The 27,230-nt window shown below is 40.2% G+C and overlaps 1 protein-coding gene across 1 annotated transcript; it reads left to right on the plus strand.

Annotated features, from left to right (window-relative positions):
* LOC109851415 (probable vacuolar amino acid transporter YPQ1) lies at positions 865 to 26,866 on the plus strand. The gene is made up of 12 exons (XM_020421539.1): positions 865 to 1,206; positions 1,460 to 1,502; positions 1,610 to 1,636; positions 1,706 to 1,804; positions 15,355 to 15,461; positions 15,897 to 16,074; positions 25,336 to 25,437; positions 25,513 to 25,617; positions 25,722 to 25,742; positions 25,841 to 25,899; positions 26,379 to 26,469; positions 26,579 to 26,866. Exons 1-12 carry the CDS (start codon positions 995 to 997, stop codon positions 26,675 to 26,677), a joined length of 1,143 nt encoding a protein of 380 aa, XP_020277128.1. The 5' UTR covers positions 865 to 994; the 3' UTR covers positions 26,678 to 26,866.

Here is a 27,230-nt window from a genome sequence, read left to right on the forward strand (position 1 = left end):
TTGGTGGCTGGCCCCCTCATGCCATTATCACAATGCATGGTCCTTTTTTTCTTCACTCTCTCTCTCTCTCTCTCTCTCTCTTAAAGTCACCTTGTGCTGGTGACGAGTTTGGCGACCGCCACGCCTTTATTAGAAATAGAAGGAAAGATCCGAGATCTAGAGGCCATGGTCCTCATCTGAATATTAGAAAAATATAAATTAAAATCCATAGATTTATATTTGGAGTTTTTTCCATATATACATATCTCAATCGTAGCCAATTTAAGTTTATTCCTCGAAACATTGAAATAGCTACTTATTTTGTGCACAAATTAAACCATCTTATTCCAATTTCAATGTAAAAAATTTGAGAAAAATATTTGCAGATTGTCCAAAAAAATAAAAAGCACCTATTAGTAAGATTATATTTCCGTGAATTAAGTTAAATTTTACTTCTAAATCAAAACAAAAAACAATCATATATTCATAATGAAATGAGGTGTCAACAAGGTGCTACCTAAACTATTTCTAATGTAAATAATAGTATACGAATTATCCCATTCTTTGTTGCCTAGCTCCACTTACAATGGTGAAGATAAAAAAACTCTTAACGATCTTCACCATCACAACTGTGGGCCACAATAAGTGCTTTTAAGACAATAGATATTTGGATAATAGTAAAAATTCTACATGGTCATATCCTTTGAAATTTGGAAACGGACAATTTATCATTTAATTGGAAAGGATCTCAATGAGACTCATATTAATCTAAATCACCTTAACTTTTTCTTTTTATAACTTTTACTCCGGGTAAATAGTAACCGGATCTAAATATGATGGTGAAACTCTCTTAAAACCCTTTAAATACATAGCATATTCCCTCATTTTCAAAAGCATATCCACACTTTCTCCCACTTCCATCATTCTCCTTTCTTCATATAACCACACCTAAGCTACCGCCTTCACCAAGTTTCTCCAAACCAAATTACACCAAAGAGAGAGAGAGAGAGAGAGAATGGCTACAGCTTGCAGTGGCCGCTGTGTGAAATGGATTGAGATGTACTTTCAGGACTGTGTCTGTAACCTCAGCAGTGGGCTTTCATTTGGGCTGGGCCTTGTGAGCCTCTTTTGCTGGGCCTTTGCCGAGATCCCCCAGATCATCACCAATTTCCAAACCAAGTCCGGCCACGGAGTCTCTCTTGGTCTCCTCCTCACTTGGGTCGTTGGGTCTGTCTCCAACATTCCTTTTTGTGATAAACTGCAGATAACCCCACATTTGTATCTTCAGTAACGCATATCATCTCAGGAATTGACTGTTTGATACTCTTTTCATGAATTTAGGGCTGATAAGTGCTAATAAATGACTGAACAGATGATGAAGTTTGCTGGTTTATCTGCATTTTACCTTTTCTTATGATGTTAAACTGAAATAACAATATGAATAAATAATTTTTCTGTGACCATTTTTTTGTTGGTGTAGTGACGTTTTTAACTTGGTGGGTTGCCTTCTTGAACCAGCCACTGTAAGTAATTAATGCACTTTAATTTTGTTAATTTTTATGATTATTTTATTTTTCAGCCCCATATTCATATGTTAAATATTAACCATTGGTTGGTTTGTTGAATGCAGTTACCTACACAATTTTATACAGCTCTGGTAAGCTGAAGTTTTAATTTATTTTCATAAATATAGATTTTTTAAATAATAAGTAAATTTTGGGTGCAGTTGTACACGGTTATTACGGTGGTTTTGGTTATACAAACTATTTACTATGATTACTTCATCAGATGGTGGAAGAATAGAGGCTATGATTCCACATCAGAGGTGGGTTCTCGACAACATTATTTTTTTTTTCTTGATTTATTACTTTAGTTAATTAATTTGAATTTTTAGGGTTTCGATCACTAATTATGCGAGAAACCCAAAGTTGCGCATATGATTTACTTTGGAGATTTAGTTAGTAGTTATAAAATATTAATGAATATTCTACAAGTCGTAGCCTTTCTTGAGATCGCTAGAAGCTTTTTTAATTGTTCACCACAAGATGTTAAACTATGCTACTGTTCAAAGCTATATGCTATGATTTTTTAAATAATAACAAGCATCATTGCACGTGCAGTGGATGCTGAAATCTTCTTATCCCAATTTTTTATGTAAGAGGGGTTGGAGCATCTCCAATAACTTTCCCATTTTATTGGTATTCTTATTTTTGAAGAATTTTAAGCTTTTTTTTGGTCCAACAGATTCTCCATCTCATTCCCCAAAATAGGGATGGAGGAGGAAAAAAGGGGAGTCTTCCCCAAATCTGGGGCATTCTTCAAATATTTGGTAAGAACTTTGTCATAAATGCAGCACGTTTTTCAAATCGGGTTGGAGGAGAAAATAAATATAAAATAAAATCCGTAATTACAAAAAAAACCATAGGGGAAGTTCCAATGCATAAAGAGCATCCCAAAATAGGGATGTAGAATATTTTTATTATTGTAATAAATGCAAGATTTTTCAAAATAGGGAAGCTGTTGGAGTTGGAGCAAAAATAATTTAAAGAATATGACTTTTGCTTCCCCATTTTGGAGAATTTTTTGGGAAAACTGTTGGAGATGCTCTTACAGGTTACTCTTGATACCCTAAAGTTCCATCTATTTTTAACTTTGGTATCTTCAAGTTTAATTTTTTTCCAAAAAAATATAACTTTCAAGATATTATCTTCCAAATAACATATAGTATTTTTATAAATTTTAGATCTGAGAATGAAGTTTTTTGAGCAAAATATTGCACTACGTTATGCAAAATATGAAATTAAATATTTTAAATAATCTTTCTTTTCACAATAATATGAAATAATTAGAAGGTTTTATTCCAAAAATATATATCACTCTACAATTTAGAATGAAAAGTGTGCATTAAACTGATCATATCTAATTTTTAATCTAATATTTATTTAATCATCAGAATATATTTTTATACTCTTGGGTCTACTCATTTTATATATGGTGAAAATGCATTATTCCTTTTTTACTCATGTCAGCATTTATTTATAGAAGTTATTATATCAGCAATAGCGTCTCTGCCCATGACGAATTATAATTATTGGTGCTTTCTATTTTTCCTTTCAACTTCAAAAAGATCAGATTTTATTTATGAAAGCTTGTGAGCCTTCTTGTACAAATGCATTATTTATTAATTTTCCTTTCAAGTTCAAAAAGATCAGGTTCTCCAAATATCATTTTCCATTCTATTTTCAGATGAGAGAATGAATGAGAAATGAATTTACACTCATTTGATTTGTTGAATTACAAATGCATATTGAGGAATGAAAAATTTTTACCTTTAATTTAGAGTGTATTTGATACAATAACATGATTGAAATTTGAATTACTTTTTGAGTACTTATTCTCAAATGAGGATACAATATTTTATTGTAGATTTGTTTGATAAAATTGCTTATTTTTTAAAAGAGAGAAGGAAAATATATAATTAATTTGTTTATATAAATTTCAACATCTAAATAAATACAATTTGAACAGTGTTTCTCTTGTAAATTAATTTTACACATAGTATATAGGTAAAACATAAAAATATATAAAATGATACAATCCATTATGAAAAGTGAAATTGTGTTTAATTTATTAGTACTAAATTTGAAGGATCTAATCTCAATTAGTACACCTTGGGGTCTTATTATGTGAAAACCCATTCTTTTTTATATCTTTCACGTCACTTTCTTTTGACGTGTGGGGGCCATATATGATTACGATCGCTCCCCAGCATTGATGAAATGACATTTATACTATCCGATCGTATTGAAGGACAATTCCTTCATACTTCGAAACTACAGTTGTTATTTATGGAGGTATATTTATCATCAGATTAATAATATGGTGCGATAATATTTTTAACATTATTATTTATAGAGTGAACTTCTAAATCAGTTAACAAAATAATATACTAATTAGCAATATAATAGAGCCATAAAATATTTATATTTGTGAAATGTCTAATAAAGATTAAATTCATCATTTGCAAGAACGAGAGAGAGAGAGAGAGAGAGAGAGAGAGAGAGAGAGAGAGAGAGAGAGAGAGAGAGAGAGAGAGAGTGTGTGTGTGAGATAAACAACTTTTTCAAGCCTAAAAAATTTTACTTTTGCTTGAACGGTGGATAAAGGGCAAAAAAAAAAAAAATACTGTAGTATATAGGTTATGCTTAAATTTTAAAAATGGTGGTGTAGCATGAATAATATGCTTGGAGGAAATCAGTTCAGCAAGAATAGTTAGTCTATGGCTGAAAATAATACTATAGCATGAACAATAGGTTTAATATTATAAATCATACGCGAGAAGAGTATTTATTATAGTATGAATAATAATTTTAGGGTTTGTTTCTACGTTAGAAGCAATAGATACTGTTTGCCACTAGTAAGATCTTTATATGCTAGTATAGATGGATAGATTTACATGTGAGACCATTCCACCAGATAATTAAATTTCTCTGACTCTTTAGATATATTTACCAGCTCATCTAAATTCAATTTTAGTATTTTTTTTAAAGAAATATGTTGCTAGCTGTTATATCTTGAGAATTACCAAGTCTAATAAGCTCTTAAGAGCTAATCACGTGTCATATTAATGGGTAAAGTACTATAATCTAAAAATTTGTCCTAGGTGTGAGCATCATCAATCTCTCTAGCAGTCTGAGTCCAAGACGAAAGATATCTTCAAGTCGGGATCTATTAAGGAAATTTGAGTCTAAGACGACATATGTCTTCTGGTCGGATTCAACTAAAGAATATCTTAAATGACGGAATGACTTATCAGCACTGTTTTAAAAAACATTCGCCTAGTCCGCTTAGGCGTACGCCTAGACCTAGGCGGTACCTAGGCCGTCTAACTAGCGCCTAGCGTCTAGGCGGTATTTAGGCTGCTCACCTAGATTTTACGAGCGTTTAGGGGAGCATTGTCTGCTTACGTAGATTGCACCCTGTAGGCATTGATTGTGATTTTATGTATCGTAGCCTATACGTCCTCCAAACTCGATCCATTAACCTACAAATACGAACATCTCCACTAACTCCTCCGACCTTCAGCAAAACCTCATCGATCACCACTTAAATGAAGAAAGAAAAAAAACACCCAGAAACCACTTAGGCGCCCGCCTAGGTGACTAAGCGCTGGGCGTCAAGTCCGACGCCTAGAAGCACCCAGCGTTTAATGTAACATTGCTTATCAGCCTCGTCAACGCCACTCACATTTAAGGCATGGAAAGCCAGCGCCCATACTTCACCGCCTAATTGTCATCACATTAAATGCATGCCTAGAGTCATAATGACTATTCGAGCCGAAGTTATAAATACTTCTCGGATGACGCCTGTACTTCTGCCATTATCATTGTCGCATTAAATGCAAAGGTGACTCACTCAACCAACCACCGACGTGTATAAAGTGGAGTCTAATTAACTGACTCCACTAATTGCGTGGAATTACTAATGTGCCTCCGAATTCTCTATAAGTGGTGGTTAACCCCATTATACCAAAGTACATTGAAGGAAACTCCGAACTAGATGCTGTATTCTAATAATCTATTTTTACTAAGTTGAATGTCAGAAGGCAAACTAGGGAACCTCCTTTGGCCCTCTAACGAGTGTTACCTGCATAGGGATCCGCTTCCCTTAGATTAGTTAGTCATCAGAGAAGATTGAGGGACCCGAAACTCTTCCAAATATCCTCCCACTTATACAATTAACTTTCTGACATAAACAGCTTAATGCCCATTGTAGGGTCATTTTTTCTTCCTTTGAGAAATTGGTTGATCCTAATCGCCCATCAATCCCTAACTCACATGCTCTCGGAGAATCTTCTACTTCTAGCTATGTCACTCAAGATCAGCCGGATGAACCCTCCGAAGAATAGCTCAATCACTCCAACAATAGTTTTCTTCGTAAGCAAACGAACTCCTTAACCATATTCTCCCATTCCAACCTCCAACATCACCTACCACCCCTTTCTTCGAGGGACACCATCGGCAACAAGAAGATGAAGAAAGGGTTATGGCTCAATTGCACCTACAATAAATTAGCACCAAGTCACCCATGTGGTGGTAGATGGCATGGTCAGGCATCGGAATGAATAGTGCAAAAGCACTTGGTATGTCATACTCCTTAGCCCATTGCATGAGACAAACTTGGAATACCAACGATTTATACTGGAATAGTAGCAAGATCCGATCCTAGTTATGGGCCACAAAAGGCTTTGCACTGGAAGCCATCACAACAAAGTGATCAAAGTCAACGATCGGAGCACATGATCAAGGTTCTAAAAGATAGAAGCTCATAAATTTCAAGGGTTAGGGTTTTAGAAAGTGTACTGAGGAAGAAGAGAAATGGGGTATTTATAGGCACTAAATAGGTGACACACGGCCAAATCCTAGCGGCTAACTCTAATCCCCCTAAACCGCTGACGGTTCTCAAAGCCAAAGCATCATTCTTATCAATTGAAGCATCCTATCATGCATGTTCTACGCTAACATTAGAACGTCAAATTACAACTATATTCCAAAATCGATTCGAATCCTCGAGGCGGCAAAAAGATGAAACTGTTCAGTTTCTCCTTCCCGACTCTAAGTGAGAGGGCCCAATGTTATATATTGAGAATTACCAAGTCTAATAAGCCCTTAAGAATTGGCCATGTGTCATATAAATAGGCCGAGTCCTATAATCTGAAAATCCGACCTGGGTGTGAGGACCGCCAATCTCTCTAGTAGTCCGAGTCCGAGATGAAAGACGTCTTCAAGCCAGGATCTATTAAAGAAATCCGAGTCCGAGACAAAAGACGACTTCTTGTTAAACTCCACTGGCAATGTCTCGATTCGCGGAATGACCTGTCAACCTCATTAACACCGCTTGTATTTAATGCATAGCCAGTCAACTCCCATACTTTGTTGCTCAATCGCTATCATATTAAATGCATAGAAAAAGTCATAATGACCCATCAAGTTGAAGTCATAATTACTCCTCAAACGATGCCTGCACTTCTGCCATTATGTCACTGTTGCATTAAATGCAAAGCTGACACACTCAACTGGCCGCTGACACGTGTAAAGTGGAGTATAATTGACCGACTCCATCGACTGGGTCAAAGTAGCAATGTATCACTTTCTTTGTGCAAGTAATCTGATTTTGCTTCGAGCACAGGGCTTCACAAGTCAAGTAACAGATCCCATTATTGTTGGGCTTCCCGCCCAAATGCTCCAATAGAGCTCTTCCCGCCTTCCAGATAAAACCTAGTGAAAACTTGTTTTATAGGTTGGTTGGAATGGGGGGTTGCTCCTATCTTGACTCGATGCTTGGTCACTAGCAGACTTGTCCCTCCGCGGATTCGTAGACCCACTAAAGTCAAGGTAGGTCAAAGAAAGGACTATCTCCGGTGAATCTTCTAACTTCAGTTTGTGGTACAAGTAGTGGATAAGCCCACTACACCACAGTACGCTAGTGGAAACTCTGAACTAGATTATGCATTCTAATAATCTGCTAATCTATCACTAACTTGAACATCAAAGGACACACCGGGGAAAATCTCCTTCGGTCCTCTAACGAGTGTTAACTAGACATGGATCTGCTTCCCTCAGATTAATCAGTCATTAGAGAAGATTAAAGGATCCTGAACTCCTCCACTTATCCTCCACTCATACAAGTTAACTAGATAAAAAAACTTACCCGAGACGAGTCTGTTTTCGTCGAAAGTTAATGTATTCATTGCGGTATTCATTACAACTTTAATCGTTACAATGAAAAACAAAAAGAAGATTGTCTTTTTATAAGACTTTTACACAATGAAAACAAAAGTTTACAACTCTCGTCAAAACAAACACAGAGATCGTTTATCGTTCTTCTGCTTGCGTGGGATCTTTGCATGTGCCGGGGTTTATCCGTGGACCGCCTTAGATCTGGATCCGGTTAATGGAAAATTCGGCAGAACTTCGCCTTCGCCAATGAAGTATTTGATTTGAAGCGCTGAGATCGACCAAACGAAATCAGGGCTCTTCTCGAGATCAAGACCAAGCCTGATCTCAAGGAACGGAGGAAACAGGCTTCGGATCTCTCGAACTCTCATTCTTTATGCCGAAGAACTCGCCAAGATCTGTCAATCCTCGCTGAAATTCGTGCTCTTTTGACTCCTCAATCCGGCAGCACTTCGTCCTCTTGATAATCAATCGCCCCCGCTGAAAGGAGGCCCTATGCTTGTATTTATAGGGCTTCGGAAGCGGTTATTTGGATGAGAACCAGTGATTTGGCTCTATCTTCAGTTGACAACAGCCTAACCACGTTTGGTGATGATATCAAGTCAGTTGGGAACCTCTGGAACTAAAAAGATCTTGAGAAAATCGTCAAAACCGTCGAAAAACACATCAGGGGGTCAAAACAGCGCGACGGGTCGATCTGACCCGCGGGGGCGCGGGTCGGCTTTGGCCGACCCGCCCAACCGTTTTTGGGCTTCGCTGACTTTCGTGTTTTCCGGTTCTTCCGTGACTTGTATTTTTTTCCCGTTTTACATATTTGATCGTCTTGTTGACTTGCACGCTTCGTTGCGGGATTAACTGTAGAACGCGCCTCGGTTGATACACACGTGTTGATTGACGCACGCATGCTGATTTGCGCGCACGAGCTGACTGTCGAGCGTGTAGGTCACTTGATTCTCCGTTTTGCTTCAGGCGCTTGTCGGCGTCAGATAATCCTCTTAGACTCGGATAACAATGTTCGTCGTCTTCTCTCTGTCTCGAGCTGTGTGTGGATACCTATAGGCATTTTTAGACGCCTACAGATACCCCCTCCAAAGTATTCCAGACTCATTCTTTTATTAAGGAGTCTGGAATGCTTTGGATAAGATAGGCCATCTCCTCAATTTCGTAGAGTGACTTTGAACTATCTCAATTCTTAACTTCTTCAGTCTTCGATCTATTCATTGTTTCGTCGAATAGGTGAAGTTCTTCCGGCGCTGCGTTTATCGTCTGACCGCTGTCGAAATCTTGAACTGAGATTGGTGTATAACTTTCTGAACTTAGCTCACACCATTGAGTTGACTTTGAAATGATCCTCTCCGTCGGGAATTCATATCTGATTGTAACTGGAATCCTTGGAGTCATCTTTTGCCTTATTTTGACGAAATTGCTGATGCGTTGACCGGCATCGATCTTTACTGTAACGCGTTGACCGACGTTAACACAGTTTATACTCGTACGTTTGCTGGAGTCTACACGGTTTAAGCTCTTAAGGCATTGGAGCATGACGGTCCCGAATGTTGGGCTACAGGACCAACTATTAAAGCTGATTCCTCTGCACGTGTGGATCTTATCCTGAAGTTTGTTGGATGTTTAAGTCATGAGACCAACTAATGAAACTGATACGTCAATGACTCGCACTTATAGAATTTTTGGCAAATTCTCAGCCATCAACGGGTTTGATAAGCCTTTACCGACTACCGTTTGAGTCGGGCTAGCATGCGGATTGTTTAAGTCCGTTCCGCATGTAACGTTATGCTAAAAGAGTTAACTCTTTTAGTGCTACGATATTGAATACGTAGACTTCGTCTTTCTCCTGTGAAAAGACTAAACAGCGACGTGTATCAGACGTAGACTTTAAGGTTTTTGGCAAACCCTCAGCCTTCAACGGATTTGGCGTGCCTTTACCGATTACCGTTTGAATCGGGCTTGCATGCGGATTGTTTAAGTCCGTTCCGCACGTGACGTTGTGCTAAAGGAATGAACTCCCTTAGACTTGATGCTACGATATTGAATACGTAGACTTCGCCATTGTTACGGGAATAGGCTACCCGACAACGTGTATTAGACGCTGACCTATCCCTACTTAGGCTTCGGGATAAAAGTCCCCAGATCAGAATTCTGGTGTCTTCTTCAATCGGTGAAAAACTAAACCGGCAACGCGAGTTAGGCGTTGACTTATCCCTACTTAGGGTTCGAGATAAAATTCCCCGCGCGCGTGAAGCACGGATTTTGGCGTTATGAATAACGACCTGCCACAATGTCGAATATGTGGACTTTTGTCCTTTTCACAGCAAAAGACTAACCGGTAACGCGTGTTAGGCGTTGACTTATCCCTGCTCAGGATTCGGGATAAAATTCCCCATGCATAAAAGGCATGGATTTTTGTTGCTACAATGCTGAATACGTAGACTCGGTCATTTTTACGGAAACGAACCACCCAGCAACGCGGGCTAAGCGTTGACTTATCCCTACTTAGACTTCGGGATAAAATGCCCCAGACTGGATTCTAGTATCTTTTTCAATCGGTGAAAGACTAAACCGACAACACGTGTTAGGCGTTGACTTATCCCTACTCAGGATTCGGGATAAAATTCCCCATGCATAAAAGGCATGGATTTTTGTTGCTACGATGCTGAATATGTAGACTCGGTCGTTTTTACGGGAACGAACCACCCAGCAACGCGGGTTAAGCGTTGACTTATCCCTACTTAGGCTTTGGGATAAAATACCCCAGACTGGATTCTGGTGTTTTTTTCAATCGGTGAAAGACTAAACCGGCAACACGTGTTAGGCGTTGACTTATCCCTACTTAGGATTCGGGATAAAATTTCCCATGCATAAAAGGCATGGATTTTTGTTGCTACGATGCTGAATACGTAGACTCGGTCGTTTTCATGGGAACGAACCACCCAGCAACGCGGGTTAAGCGTTGACTTATCCCTACTTAGGCTTCGGGATAAAATACCCCAGACTGGATTCTGGTGTCTTTTTCAATCGGTGAAAGACTAAACCGGCAACGCGTGTTAGGCGTTGACTTATTCCTACTCAGGATTCGGGATAAAATTCTCCGTGCGTATGAGGCACGGATTTTAGAAGTTTGAAAAAGCGGAGTCTTCTCTTGGGGCAAAGATAAACCCGATGCGGGAGAGGAAGAATTTTACATTCTATCTCCCAAAGCTGAAGAGGAAGAATTTTATATTCTATCTCCAGTTACAATTGAAAACTCAAAGTGGGATCTCCACTTCAAGAATCCGAGAAGGTGAAACTAAGAGTGGGATCTCCACTCCGAGAATTAAAAAGATTCGGATAATCCTAACTGTCGGAAGGTTTGATTATCGAACTAAAGATGAATTTCTCGTTTATCGAGAGTGAATTCTGGTTTTGTTTCTTACTGTAGGAAGGTTTGACCAAGCGAGAGTTTGAGGTGACCCTAACTGTAAGAAGGTTTGATCACTCGATTTGAAAGTGGACCTCTCGTTCATTGGAGGAATCGAGAGGGGATTTTGATTGTGGTCCTAACTGTAGAAAGGTTTGACCAAATGGACAGTGGGAGTGGGAGTACAAATCACAATGTGAGTGTTGACTTGTACAAATCACTCAGTAGGGGTTCTTAGTGTCAAGTGATAAGGACTTAATACGAAGGGGTTTGATAATTCGTCAAAGATTGACAGATGATAATTCCAAGAATTATATCCGGACTCTAACCATGAAAGTGTTAAGTGCATGAACATAGCGGAAGTTCGAATGAATTAAACCAGAAAGAATTTCGGTGATCCCATCGTCGGTTAGTCTGATCGATGGGGGATTTTTGTGGTGGTGGCGACTGTGAGTCGTCGAACACCAATGGAAGTTTTGTGAGAGAAGATTGATCCAACGAAGTGATCGAATCTCATCTCAGCAAGAGAGTGTTCGGAAATCACAATGGGTTTAGTGTTTATCACTTTATTCATAATGATCGGGTTATCCCTAAGAAAATTACATGTAACATTCTTCCGGGAACTTCCTGTTACATGAATCATCCACCCCCAGCTTCTTTCGTGAAACTGGGTCTAATATTATACCGAGTTACATGATCGGGTTATCCTTAAGAATATTACGTGTAAAAATTCTCCAGGAACTTCCCGTCAACGGTAGGAAACAGTTTAGACTCATATACCAATTGGAGTATCAGGGAGCAGTTTAACCTTTTATACCGGTCGGAGGATTAAGAAGCAGTTTATGCTCTTATACTTGTCGGAGTGTTCATTCGGCTCAATTGAGCGATATAACGCAGGCTTCAACCAATGTTTGAATGCTATTCTTGAGAGCAAAGCAATCCTTGGTGGGATGGAGGATCCTCCTGTGATACGCACAGTATTTTGGATCCACGATGTTATCAGCTTCCTCCTGATTTACGACAGGTGGCAGCTTGATCTTGTTGTTTTCAAGGAGAGACTCGAAGATGGCTGGAACGTCTTCGTCCTTGAAGGAGTACTCTTTTTGGAGTCTCGGATCCGAAATCTTTTGCTGCCTTCGGGGTTGTTGCGATGTCTGATTAACGTCTACAACCGCTGCATGTGCCTTTCCTTTACCACGGGAGGCAAAGTTTGAGTTCGGAAGATTCGCCGTCGGTTGGCTCCTCTCGGCTTTCTTCCTTCGGAGGAAGCGTTCGGCCCGCTCTCCGCGCGTCTTCAACTCTTTCCAAGTGTTGGACGGTGCGACTCCCATAACTTCTAATATCTCAATAGATAGGTTGTTATGACATGTCTGGAGGATGAAGTCCTCCGTGATCGGATCTCGGCAGTTCATTGCTTTATTCCGAAAGCGTTTGACGAAGTCGTCGACTGTCTCGTCATCTTCTTATTTCTCATCGAAAAATGTCCTGATGGATACCTCATCGTCGTCATCAAAGAAACTGCCAAGGAATGGTATGCTATTGAGTCCCACTCTCTTGGATATGGACATGGAATGCCAGTCCTCTTTACCTCTTGAGCAGACATTAGAGCGTTGATTTTGCTCTCGAGATCTTTCATTTTTTCATCCTCACTCGTGTCGGGTCTCGGACGATTTGAAAGAGGAATAACACGGCCACCCCCAGCGTTGTCGTCTTTAGTGGGGCCACCCCCAGCGTTTTGGTCAACGAGAGGGTTATCAGGATTAAGACGTTCATCTACATCTGAATCGCTATTTGCTTGGTTAGCAGTGTTGCGACGGCTGGATTCACCAATTTGATTCGACAAAGCTCGGATTTGTTGGTCATGTTCTTCCCTCATCCGTAGCATAGCCATTTCCATTTCGATCTTGAATGCCTCTTTCTGTTTGGCCAAGGCATCCTCAACCATTTTAGCTACCTGCTCGGTGTTGATCATGAACACTTCGTGAGATTGTCCTGGGCTAGATACCATATTGTCAGAAGCGACTGCAGAGTTAGCATCCGATACTTCATCATCCGAGGATAACCCTCTCTGCATTCTTTGGTAGTCCCTGCGTCTAGTGGTCCCTGATCGCAACCGGGTTAGACGATGCGATACAAGCGGGTCAGAGCTAGAAGGTCGAATTGATTTTCCCTTATCAACCATATTGATGGTAACCTCTGGGGGTTCGTCACCTTGAACGACCGATCGTTTCTTACGGAGGCGCTTTAGATTAGACTTATCCTTTCCGTTGGAGATCCTCTCAAATACCGAGACCCTCTGCGGAGCGGTCTTGGGGAAGCTACACGCTGATAATACTGCCCTGATAAGTTCGACGTATGGGCAGTGAGATTTTGTTTCTCGGGTATATCTCTTCTGAGACTTGTTCATACCCCTAGCCCGATAGTACAACTCATCGGTCAGATGACCGGAGCAACCTATCGTACGTTGACATAACTCCCCAAGTATAACATTGTCATCGTCAGATGAATACGTTTCTTTCAGGGGATTTGCCGCTTTATCAGCGTTCTCAAGAGTCACATGTTTAGAACTACACTTTTGGGAGCGCAAGATCTCAACAGGCTCCTGGTTTTGAATACACACCCCCAGACGGGTGGAAACTGGAGTTTTCCTTTTATAAGAAGGCTTGTTATTGTTGAGAGGGCGTGTGCGACCCCCAGCTCGACGAGTTGCTCGGGGTTCAGTCACCGGACCCAAACGTTCTTTACTCAGAACTTTGCCTCGATCCTCTTGCAAAGGACCCAGGCGATCGACTGTCTTCACCTTGAATCGGGACAAATCCACACTGTCACAGTGCTCCGTCGGAGGTGCGGAACTCGAAGGGATCGACGTAACCGGTACAGAACGTCTTATGTCTCGACCCTGGCGCTGGTCAGATTTGAGTGACCCGCGGGTTGGAGGGTCGGATCCAGGTGACCCGCGATTTGGAAGGTCGGATCCAAGTGACCTGCAAAGTGGAAGGTCGGATCCAAGTGACCTGCGATTTGGAAGGTCAGATCCAAGTGACCTGCAAATTGGCGGGTCAGATTGGAGTGACCTGCAAATTGGCGGGTCGGATTGGAGTGACCTGCGTTTTGGCGGGTCGGATTGGAGCGACCTGCGTTTTTGGCGCGCCGTCGGCATTGGGCAGTTGACCTGCAAATCCGGCGGGCGTCGGCATTGCGATGTGGACCTGCCAAAGATCGCGCGGGCGTTCCGCGAATTGGGAGTGACACTGGCAAATTGCCGCGGTTCGCGATTGAGAGTTGGGACCCGCCGCTTAAAAACAAAAAGAAGATTGTCGCTTTGCCTTCCTTAGGGCATACCTTCTCATCGAAGAACCTAAACTTGTGGCATGCATATCCTGGAGGAAGGGTGAGAGGAAGAAGGAAGGGGCTACTTTCCTCATGCGGGGGTAGGTCATCGTGAATGAATGGGTCTCTTGCAGCTTTCGTCACGTGGGAATGGTCCTTTTAGCGAGTTTAGTTCCAGCAGGTAAAGGTGCTTATGAGTAGGTGCGTGTGCATTAGGAGCTTGAGGTAAAGGAAGGCTTTAGCTAGAGCATAGTATTCAAGCTGAAAAGATAATTGAAACACGGGATTTCTTTGTAGTTTTAGAACATAGTTGGTTTTCGTGAGCAGGTAGAGGGTTCGTGAGCAGAGGTGAATTTGTGCGGCTGCAAAAGAAAAACGCAGAAGTTAGGGGAGATTTTGAGCAGTCCTTTTTTATAGTCTGTTTGTGTGATTTCTTGGGTGGGCCGAAATTGGGCTTGCCGCTTTGCCTTTCACGCGGTAGCTTCCCCACGTGCTTTGCTGCTCAATGTTGTGACCCCCACACGCGCACACCCTTTGCTTTACTCCGCTCTCGGCTTCATTCACGTGGTGGCCCCTCCACGTTCACAGTTGATTCTAAATGAATTTCCTTTTTGAGTAAGGATATGGGCTAAATTTTTGCCCAATAAATGGTGGTGTGTAGCTCAGTTCCATCTTTACCAAGTGTCAGATATGTATTCGATGTTCTGGCGTGTGGCTAAGTTCCCCTTGTTAGCTTATTTTTTTGAGTTACATGCAATATGCCGAATAAATAAAATCCAAATTCACTCTTATTAAAAATTAACCACATATTTCATTGTTCATATATACTCCCAGTAAACTTGTTTTTCTTCTCTTAATTATATAATTTATCCAACATGTTCATGTTAATGATAGGTTGACGAAGAAAGGAAGCCTTTGAATCCAGAGAGAGATTATTCTACCATGCCAATATCTACCAATGCCTCCAGTGCAACCTCACCACAGATGGATGTGCATTATACGTATATTTCATCTTTTACATGCTTTATATCTCATTTCTTGATAGGTTAATTGCAGATAAACTCTATCTATATATTGAGTTATTACTTAAGTTATTTATAAACTTTCTTACTAGCACATAGATTTCCTGATTTTCAAACAGAGTTATCTCTTTGTTATTTGTACTCACTCCACGGTGAATGCAAACAGGATCTTTCTGACGTAACAAAGTTGCAGGATCCACTCACATGACCCTTCACATAGAGGGTAGTAAGTAACGAGTAGATAACTCCGTTTGGAGATTAGGTGATTAAAGTACTAATAAAAAGTCCAGGAACAATAGTGGTTAACTCTATACAATACAACGAGTGTATCTGCAATTAACTCTTTTATGTAATTGAATATGGACCTTATGGTAACAATCTCATGTTATGTATGGTTTTAAATAAATTAAATAGGTCAGCAAGGTCACTGGCTAACAGTGGTAGCTCTCCTTATGGAGGAGCTTCGTATCTGAGAACAGCCAGGAGCGGTCCATCAGACTTCGGTGCAGCTCTTCACGACTCATCTGAGGAGGAGGATGAGCATGATTACAGGCCCATCAGAACCAAACCTAAGACGATAGTCTCACACTCGGTAAATATACATTTCTCATTGAAAAAAAGTAATGTCTTGTTAAAAAAAGAAGTACACGAGTTACCGTTTTTCTTTGATGCATCATTAAGGTGTGGGACACATCAAGTTTTTATAATCCACTTCACTAATATATTCAGATCATAACATATTTGGATAATAGTTGTTGATCTGAGTACGTATCACATTAGTGACAATGTAACTTAAGACATATCAGTCATTGTTATAAGTAGTATTTCTTTTTACTAAATAAAGCTCAAGCCAGCCCATTTATTAGAACAGGTTTATATCGTCTTTGTAGGGTCCAGTAGTTGCCCTATCCTGTCAAGCTTGGATTGTCTTTGATCCGTTTGATTGTGACTCAGAGCTTTATATTTTGTTTACTGTAGAAATAAACAAGGTAACAAGTAAAAGATTCCCAGACAGAAAATGCTAATCAATTATCAGTTTGGATTTCTGCATTTTATTTCATTTTTAATGATTATTTTATTTTTTGAAACCATGCCTTTCTTAATAATATTTTCGCCATAGAATATTTTAACTATTTTTCTGGTTGTACGTGACCAAAATAGAATATTTTGGCTTTGCCTCCAACTCTCTCTCTATTAATTTGTTTATAAATGACAACTTGGACTGATATGAATAGGCTGCTAGGTAGAGGACAGATATATGTCCTGTCTTCATACAGAATACTCTGTGAATCTGGATAAGCTTGAGTACTCCACCTTTATCTTTTTAACTTGATAAGATTGCTGAAGTCCATATGTATTTGTTTACATTACAAAATTTAATTCACATTTGTTAACCTCTGTTAAGGATGTGCACAAATAGAATTAATTAAATGAAAAATTATGACCAATACTTGATATATAGCTTTGTAGAGAATAAAAAAAACCCTAGTTATTATTTATTGAGATAATAAGAGAGATATATATAGCCATACAAATAGGGTTAAGGTTAACGGGTAACAACCCATTAACCCAATACTTAATACTTAATTTAACACTCCCCCTCAAGCTGGAGCATAGATGTCTACCATGCCCAACTTATCACATATAGTATAGAACACCTTTGAAGAAATAGCCTTGGTAAGAATATCAGCAACTTGCTGTGAGGACAGAGTGAATATGAGAGATACTATCTTCTTCTCCCAAGCATCTCTGACAAAATTGCAATCAACTTCAATATGTTTTGTCCTCTCATAAAACACAGGATTCTGTGCAATATAAATGGTAGATTGGTTGTCACAATGCATTGGCATAGGTCCAGGCTGAACAAAACCAAACTCTGTCATAAACTTTCGTAGCCACACCATCTCACAAGCAGTGTGAGTCATTGCTCTATATTCGGCCTCTGCACTAGATCGTGATACTACATCTTGTTTCTTGCTTCTCCAAGTCACAAGATTACCTCCAACAAAAGTACAGAATCCTGAGGTCGACTTTTGATCTCCTATGTCTCCTGCGTAGCCAGCATCAGAGAAAGCCAAAATGTGAGTATGCCCATGCTTCTTATATAGCAACCCCTTGTCAGGACAACTCTTGACATATGCCAAAATCTTCAGAGCTACTGTCCAATGAACCTCTCTAGGTTTGTGCATAAACCTGCTCAGTACACCTACTGCAAAGGTAATATCAGGTCTGGTAACTATCAAATATATTAGCTTTCCAATCGGTCTCCTATATCGTCCAGCATCATCTAGTAGCGAGGTATCATCACACCACAAATCAATATTTACCTCTATTGGAGTGCTTGCAGGTTTACATTCCAAGAGACCTGCTTCTTCTAGTAAATCTAGCACATACTTTCTTTGGGACAACAACAAGCCATGTTTTTGATATGTAACTTCAATCCCAAGAAAATACTTTGGCTTTCCCATGTCCTTAGTGACAAAATAACGGTTTAGATACTCCTTAGTCTCAGTTAAGGTAACAGAGTCACTCCCAGTCAGCAGAATATCATTAATATATACAACTAAAATAACCAAACCAGTTGTTGTGCGTCGAAGAAAGACAGAGTGATCAGGCTGACAGCATTGGAAACCAACACTAAAAATAACCTTGCTAAACTTATCAAACCAAGCTCGAGGACTCTGCTTTAACCCATAGATGGCCTTCCTCAGCCTGCAGATAATATTTCTCCCCTGAACAACATACCCAGGATGTTGCTTCATATAAATCTCCTCGTCCAAATCACCATAAAGGAAAGTATTCTTCACATCTAGTTGGTGCATCACCCAATCCATATTAACAGCCAGAGAGAAAAGAATTCTGATGGAGTTAAGACGAGAAAAGGGAGAAAAAGTTTCAAAATAGTCGACGCCATATGTCTGGGTATAACCTTTAGTAACCAGACGAGCTTTATATCGGTCAACAGATCCATCAGGGTGATATTTCAAGGTATACACCCATCTACAACCAACCATAGTAGCTCCAGTAGGAAGAGAGACCAAGTCCCTCTAGAAAGCAGTGCACTCATTTCCTCATCCATAGCCTGCTTCCAAGCAGGTACTAACATAGCTTCCTCATGTGACCTGGGTATAGATACAGTGGACAAAGACAAGACAAACTGACGAAAAGATGGGTTGAGACGGTCATAAGAGACAAAAAAGAGAGATAGGATATTTCGGGCAAGACCGTATACCTTTGCGAAGAGCAATAAGAATATCCAAGTCGGAAGGAATAGAAGTCTCAACATGGGATGGACCGGCAGCTGGAGATGAAGGTCCAGCAGGGTCAGAGGCAGGAGCATGTACTTTTGGGCGGCGAGAATATGTCAATAGAGGCTTCGGTGCAGGAGCTACAGGAGCAGGTAATGGAAATAGTAGTAGGAGCAGAAGAAGGTAGTGATACCTGTGGATAACCAATAGTAGTGGAACCAGAGGAAAAATATGGGACAGACTAAAAAAAAGTAGCATCAGCAGACACAAAATATTTCTTGGTGGACGGATGATAACACCTATATCCTTTTTGAGTACGAGAGAATCCAACAAAAACACATTTGATGGATCTAGAAGACAACTTATCCAAACCAGCTGTTAAATCCTGAACAAAATACGTAGAACCAAAGATACGGGGAATCATAAAAAATTGTTTTTTATCAGAATAAAGACAATTGAATGGTATTAAACCATCAAGGACAGAGGATGGCATGCGATTAATCAAATAATTGGCAGTGAGAACAGCATCAGGCCACAAATACTTTAGAATATTCATATGTATCATCAATGTTCTAGCAACATCTAGAATATGTCTATGCTTCCTCTCAGCAACTCTATTTTGTTGTGAAGTATGAGAGCAAGAAGTCTGATGAATAATGCCATTAAGAGCACAAAATTTTAAAACGTCACTTTTCATATATTCCAAAGTATTATCAGTACGAAGAATATGAACAGAAGTAGAGAGCTGGGTTTTTATTTCATTATAAAAGAGTTCAATAACGTGCGAGACCTCTGACCTGTCTTTTAACAAATAAAGCCACGTCATGCGAGAGAAATCATCAACAAAAATAATAAAATATCAAAAACCTTGCACAGAGGGAACACGATAAGGACCCCAGACATCAGAATGAACCAACTTAAGCAAAGCTACTGTGTTTATTAACACGACTCTGAAAGCACAATGGTGCTTACACAGTTCACACGACTCACAACCTAAAGAGGAAATAGAAGGCTGAATAGAAACTACCGATCTAAGTTTTTATAGTGAAGGATGACCCAGACGTTAGTGCCACAATAAAGTAGAGTCAGCCTGTGATGTAACAAGACCAGCCTCTGGCACACTATCGTCCAAATAGTACATACCTCCTCTCTCATGCCCCGAACCAATCGTCATCCCAGTTGCTAGGTCTTGAAAAACACAAAAAGATGGAAAGAAGGAGACTTTACGATTTTTTTGTTTTGTAAACTTGCTAATGGATAATAGGCTAACAGGGAATTTGGGAACATATAACACATTAATTAGTTTTAAAGAGGAAGTAGCATGAACTACTCCATCACCACGAATTGGAGAAAGAATACCATCAGCAATGCAGATAGAGGGAAACTTATCAGAAAGATGTAAATATAAAAAATGATCCTTTATACCTGTCATATGGGATAAGTGATACAGGTGTATCTTCTCTTCAGAACTTAACAATTCTTATGGGAGCTTGAGGATAGATGATTCTCATGGTAACTTAAGAATAGAGGTGTAAAATAACACAGTGGAACGCAGGTTGAAGCGTGGAACGAGACGGCGAATTGAAGAATCAAATCATCTAGTTTTTAGCCCGTGAGTCGACTCATACATGTACATGAGTCGACTCATCAGGTTGAGTCGACTCATCAGGTTGAGTCGACTTATGCCTGTCATGAGTCGACTCATGAAACCTAGCCGTTTTGTCAAAAGTTTCTGACCAGTCGCCTCATGCCTCTTATGAGTCGACCCATGTTTCATGAGTCGACTCATATATGCACATGAGTCGACTCATCGATGGTTTCCTGGTTCGTTTGGGTTTCTGTTTGTACGAATTCATGTGGGGTTTGAGCTTAGTTATTTATCACTTTACCATCCACGTTGTTACACCTATATAAGGGATTGTTTTAGGGTTTCTAAAGAATCAAATGTAATCAAAGAGAGATTCTAATCAAGAGAGATTAGGGTTAGAGAGAATTGAGAGTTTGTTCTCGATTCTAGTGAGATTGTGAGAGAGGGATTGTAATCTTTTCATACTCATAATCTAGAGAGGGTATTTTCCTTCGCCACATACTGAATTATTCTTGTGTTTCTGTCATCCTCTTCTCAACCCACCTTTGATAATTCTACGATCAAAGGTGCTCGCACGACGACTCGTATCAAGTTAGTATCAGAGCAATCAGATCCTGTGAAGGAGGCATCCTGTGTATGGTCCTAATTCGATCGCAATACAAGAAGCTAGGCGAGATCCTTATTTCACTGGAAGGAGTCCAGAAATTAAGGAAGGAGAAGATGACTGAAGGGGATAATTCAGCAATACTTGATATAATGAAGAAGCAGATCGAGACGATCGGTTCTACACTCAATCAGCTCGTAGGTCTCATCAATGGAAATGACAAAAAGGATGAATCTTCTTCGAAGGGTAAGAAGAAGCTCGAAGAGTCCGATGGAGAGGGTGAGAAAACTGTTTCTGATAAGGAGGCCAAGATTGTTAAGACTGTTCCACATCAAGGGGGTAAGAATTACCACCATAATTTGAAAATTAATTTTAAGGTGGATATTCCTGTTTATGATGAGAGTGTCAATATGGAGAAGCTCGATGATTGGATCGAGCGTATGGAGATGTATTTCACTCTCTATGGATATTCATCCAAGGAGAAGATTGTGTTCACAACTTTGAAGCTTTTAGGGCATGCATTGACTTGGTGGAAATCCTACTGAAGTAAGAGAAAAAGGCGGTGTCGTGGAATAAGTTTAAGGAGCTACTGAGAAAGCAGTTCTATCCAGTGGGGTTCCTTGAGGAGTGTTGGTGCAAGTGGTATGGCTTGCACCAAAGATTCAATCAGACCGTTCAAGAGTACACGACGGAGTTCTAGCAGCAGGCGATGGTTCTAAACGTCATGACGGACGAATACTCTATCTTCATGAAGTACATGGCGGGTCTGGACGAATACATCCGGAAGGAGATGAAGCTATTCACGGTCGAGTCTATTGCAGAGGCAAGAGTGAAAGCTATTGCCATCGAGGGCAAGCAAAAGAAGAGCAACAAGGCAAAAGGAGATGCAAAACAGACGGGAGGTGAGTTTAGTAGTTCCAAATATAAGGAGGAGAAGAAGGATGATCCAGGGAGAGCAAAACTGATTTATAGTCACTGCGAAAAGATAGAACATATCGCTGATCGATGCTGGGAGAAGTATCCTCATCTGAATCCAAAGGCATACGTGATAGCACATGGTCCGAAGGAAGTTCCTAGGATGACAGAGCCCAACAGTAGTCACAATCTTATGGTAGGGAAATAGGCCACGAAAGATGACGAAGACCCCCGAGAGCAGCTCTTTGCGCTGAAGTTGTAAGTGAAGACCAGTTTGGTTAATGTCATTGTTGATCCAGACAGCGAAAAGAATTTGATATCCGAGGCCTTGGTTCAGAAGCTGGCTCTAAAGACAGTCAAGCATCTGAAACCCTATCCATTAGGGTAGATTCAGAAGGAGACGGGACTAAGTGTAGTTGATCAATGCACTGTCAGATTTGCGCTCCACGAGTCATATATTGACGAGGTCAAGTGCGACATCATTCCATTGGATGTTTGTTAGGTTATACTGGGCAATCCGTATTTGTGGGATAGATACGCGATCTATGAAAGGCGGGCTCAGAAATACACATTCACCAAGGATGGTGAAAAGTTCATATTTTGTTTGGCGTCTCTTCCGAGGGAGGCAAACTTGGCGATGGTGACGCGAGCGAAGAGGTTAGTGAATGCAAGCAAGAAGTTTGTCTCGCTGTGCATTAGACTTCATGATGAGCCATTAAAAGGAGTTTCATGTTGGAGCGGAAGGCGACTACGATGAGGCGAGGAACGAAGGAGTCATTTCCAGTTGTACGTTGATATCAGGTTCCTAGCAAGGCCAGGTGGTACAGAAAGGAAGGAGGAGCTCGCGAGTTTCCTTAGCTGAAGTTCTAACTTGAATAGGACTTCAAGTTCTTAAAGGGGGAGCCCATGATACGAGTGCATCTTCTCTTTAGAACTTAGCCATTCTCATGGGAGCTTGAGGATAGATGATTCTCAGCCATTCTCATGGGAGCTTGAGGATAGATGATTCTCATAGTAACTTGAGAATAAAGGTGTAAAACAACACGGTGGAACGTAGGTTGAAGCGTAGAACGAGACAGCGAATCGAAGCATCTAGTTTTTAGCCCGTAAGTCGACTCATATATATACATGAGTCGATTCATCAGGTTGAGTCAACTCATACATGTCATGAGTCGACTCACGAAACCCAGCCGTTTTGTTAAAAGTTTCTGACCAGTCGACTCATGCCTGTCATGAGTCGACCCATGTGTCATGAGTCGACTCATATATGCATATGAGTCGACTCATTGATGGTTTCCTGGTTCATTTGGGTTTCTGTTTGCATGAATTCCTATGGTGTTTAGGCTTGGTTATTTACCACTTTGCCATCCACGTTGTTACACCTATATAAGAGATTGTTTTAGGGTTTCTAAAGAATCAGATGTAATCAAAGAGAGATTCTAATCAAGAGAGATTAGGGTTAGAAAGCATTAAGAGTTTGTTCTCAATTCTAGTGAGATTGTGAGAGAGGGATTGTAATATTTTCATACTCATAATCTAGAGAGGGTATTTTCCTTCACCACATACTGAATTATTCTTGTGTTTCTATCATCCTCTTCTCAACCCACCTTTGATAATTTCGCGATCAAAGGTGCTCGCATGGCGACTCGTATCAATGAGGCTCCAGAATCTAGTACCCAGGGTTTGTGAGAAGAAGCAATGTAAGCATCCATACCTGAATAGGATGCATGAGTAGCAGAATGAATGTTCTGAGAGAGATCTAGCTGGCGTAACCTCTCATAATCTGACTGAGAAATCTGAACAGTGGGAGCAGTAACAGCTAGACCACTAGAAGTAGTAGCAAAAATAGACGAGTGAGTCGACTCGGTGTCAGCTACATGGGCCCACTGAGGACGACCAAACTTCTCTCAGCACTTCTCAGAAATATGATTGGTTCTCCTACAGTGACCACAATGACATGAGACTTTATCAGATTCACCTTGTCTCCCACCAAAGGAGCCACGTCCTACCCCTGAATCACGGCCACGACCACGATCACGACCGTGGCCTCTGCCTCGACTAGAGAACATGGCAGACTGATCCATTATAGGTTGAGACGGTGCAGTAGTAGCAGAAGTAACACCAGTAGAGACCTGCATGACTCTGGAGAATGTAGTAGTCAGTAAGGGAATGGTATCTCCACCCAATATCTGTCCCCTCACATGGGCCTGTAAATTAGGGTGCAATCCAGAAAGAAATTTGGATACTGCCAGATCGCGTCGATACCCCCAACAACGTTGTTACATCAGCTACTACAGGCTGATGCATCTCTAGTTCGTCTATCAGTCCCTTCAACTCACCAAAGAACTTCGGAACCAACCTGTCTCCCTGTTTGAGCGCAAATAGTCTCTCATAAATCTCAAATACACGGGAAACATTCTTCTCATTCTCGTACATAATCTTCAGGCTGTCCCACATTTCCTTCGTAGTGGTTAAAAACATAACGCTGCTAATGATCTGTGTTTCTATACTGTTGAGAAGCTAAGTCATAACACAATAATCAGATGAGAGCCATAAAGTGTAGGCGTGATCTGAGGTGGGTGGTGGAGATGCCAGAAGATGTGGGTGTTTGCTCTGAGCGCCAATGAAGATGCGGAAAGCTGGTGCCCAGAGCAGATAGTTTGTATCATTCAATTTAATTATAGTCCCCAAGACTACCTTGGGCGCAGAGGTCTCTCTAGCAACAACAGAAGGAGTAGTATAGGAGGAGATATCCGACATCAAAGTAGTAGTCATTTTTGCACAACAATAGTAGATAGACATTAGTCAAATAGGCAGTGTAGTAGTAGAGATCTGCCATTGAAACATAAACTAAGAGAAGGTCAGGAGCAGGATGATGATATTTTAGCCGGACATATACCATATCTGAAAAACATAAGAGGCAGAGTAGTAGATAGTCACATCCTCACGCCGTGGAGGCAATATCACCTGAGGGAGAGAGCCCTGGCTTCTGTTTGCACAAAGGCTCAAGTTAAACTCTATATTCTCGTTTCTCGAAGGAAACAAGAATAGAAGTAAAATTCTCGTTTCTCAAAGGAAAAAAGAATAGAAGTGAAATATCTCAACAAGGTGAGATATACACCCTTCCTCTCATCAGTTCTAGAACTGAAATGTCGAGGGAATAGTTAACACTATAATAACAGTGTCAACGGCAAGCAACAAACAGGCGGCAATGCAGCCACTGTAGCGGCAGCACTGTAGCGGCGACGGCTAGTGGCGGCGGCAAGGAGAAGAGGCGGCGGTGGCTGGGGTTTTTGAATGAGGATTTGTGGCGGCTAGGGTTTCATGCTCTGATACCATATAGAGAATAGAGAAAACCCTAGTTATTATTTATTAAGATAATAAGAGAGATATATATAGCCATACAAATAGGGTTAAGGTTAACGGGTAACAGCCCATTAACCCAATACCCAATACTTAATTTAACAAGCTTAAATTTTTTCCCCTTCTTCTTTGCAGGTTGGTTATGGAACCTTTGTCATAGGTTCTGCAGGTTTGCCATTTAAAGCTAAAGCTCTGATGGAAAGACAAATGAACTTTTATGGAAAAAATATTATACAGGTATGTAATTACGTACCAAATATATAGGTACGCTAGTTGTATATACAAGTACTAATTACTGTATTTCAACTGCAGCGGGAAATAATGAACTGCTTGATAGCTAACTCTTATGGGATGATATTCGGATGGATTATGGCAGCAATATATATGGGTGGTCGTTTGCCTCAAATATATTTAAATGTAAGCACATAAGCTATAAAACATGACTGACTGTCCTGAATATGGTCAAGCATGTTGTTATATATATACTCATTAATTTTTTGTTTGCCATACTTGTCAATCAGATTAAGCGTGGGAATGTCGAGGTATAGCTTTCGTTAACCTTTCCTAATCTTATGGTTTAGTGTGACCGCTATGGATTACCGTTTATTGAGATTTTGACGTGTCTCTAGAAATTGTGCAGGGCTTGAATCCACTTATGTTCGTTTTTGCGCTCACCGCAAATGCGACTTATGTTGGAAGGTCTCTCTCTCTCTCTCTCTCTTAAATAAACATACTAATCATCTCATTTATGATTCTAGCGTACTTAATTATTTAGTACACAGCGGTTAATTAGAGTGCACTAACGTGGTACACATCCATCCTACTAGAATTCTCAGATCATCAAATTACCCAATTGCGAATAAAACCCGGCCAGTTGCTCTATTAATGCTGCAGAATATTGACACCCAACGCCCAATTGCGGATAGGCCCCTCTGGATGAATTAATCGTTTTTTTGACACTTTCACCTTTAGAAGGTCTACTCGTCAAAAACTGGAGGATAAAAGAGTCAAAAAAGTTCACTTAGAGGATCTATTCGAAACAATGTAACTACAAGGGCCTTCCGCAATTGGGCGATAGCGTAGAATGACATCCAAAATTAACACTTTATTTACATGATTTAGTTTGCTGATAAATTGTAACATGAAAATTTTCTCACATTACTGAACATTGGATGCAGCATTCTTGTGAGGAGTGTGGAATGGGACAGGTTGAAAGCAAACGCACCATGGTTACTTGACGCCATAGTTTGCGTGCTACTAGACTTACTCGTATCCTTCTCATCGTATAATTTTATATCTACATTTTTGTACGTTTTGAGGTTACTTAGAATAGTTGACCCTCTCTCATGTTAATTCCTTAATCAGTATTTTAATACAGATCATTATCCAGTTTGCATACTATAAACTCAGGTGGAGAAGAATCGACAACTATAGAGTTGAGTATGAAAGTTTGAATGAGAAAAAGCTCCTCGTATGAGTCGTATATAAGATAGGGAGGCAGCGCATGTATTTGTAGTGAATTGATTTGATAAAGAGAGGTAACTGTTCCTTTCTGCAATTTGTATCTTGATGCAAGGAGAAGTGGTTAGATTGTACTAATATTAGGAGCCAGATATTTAGTGATTGGGTTTTATGAGTTAGGCCATTTAGTTAGCCTTTCCTGCCATCCACAATTTATATCAAGCTTCTTAAATGAGATTTTTTTTGGTTTTGTGTGTGTGGTGTGGGGGGGTGGGTAAGATCCTCTCCTAAGAAAAAACAATGATCCAATCATAATCTAATTGAACTAAAAAAATCATTTCCAAGATGATTCAACATGAATTCCGAATTACTCTAAAGCAATCTCAATCAAGAGTCGAATTTTATTGATAAACTCTTCATCAAGAAAATCATACAAATCCTTACCTGTCTTACCCTAATGGAACTGACTATATATAGCATTAAGATACAATGAAAACTTTCTAATCAATTCTTCGTAAAAAAATAATTCCTAACAGACTTAAATTTTTCTAATAAAAAGATAATTCTAA

Source organism: Asparagus officinalis, chromosome 8 (genome assembly GCF_001876935.1).
Source record: "Asparagus officinalis chromosome 8, Aspof.V1, whole genome shotgun sequence".
Taxonomy (NCBI): domain Eukaryota; kingdom Viridiplantae; phylum Streptophyta; class Magnoliopsida; order Asparagales; family Asparagaceae; genus Asparagus; species Asparagus officinalis.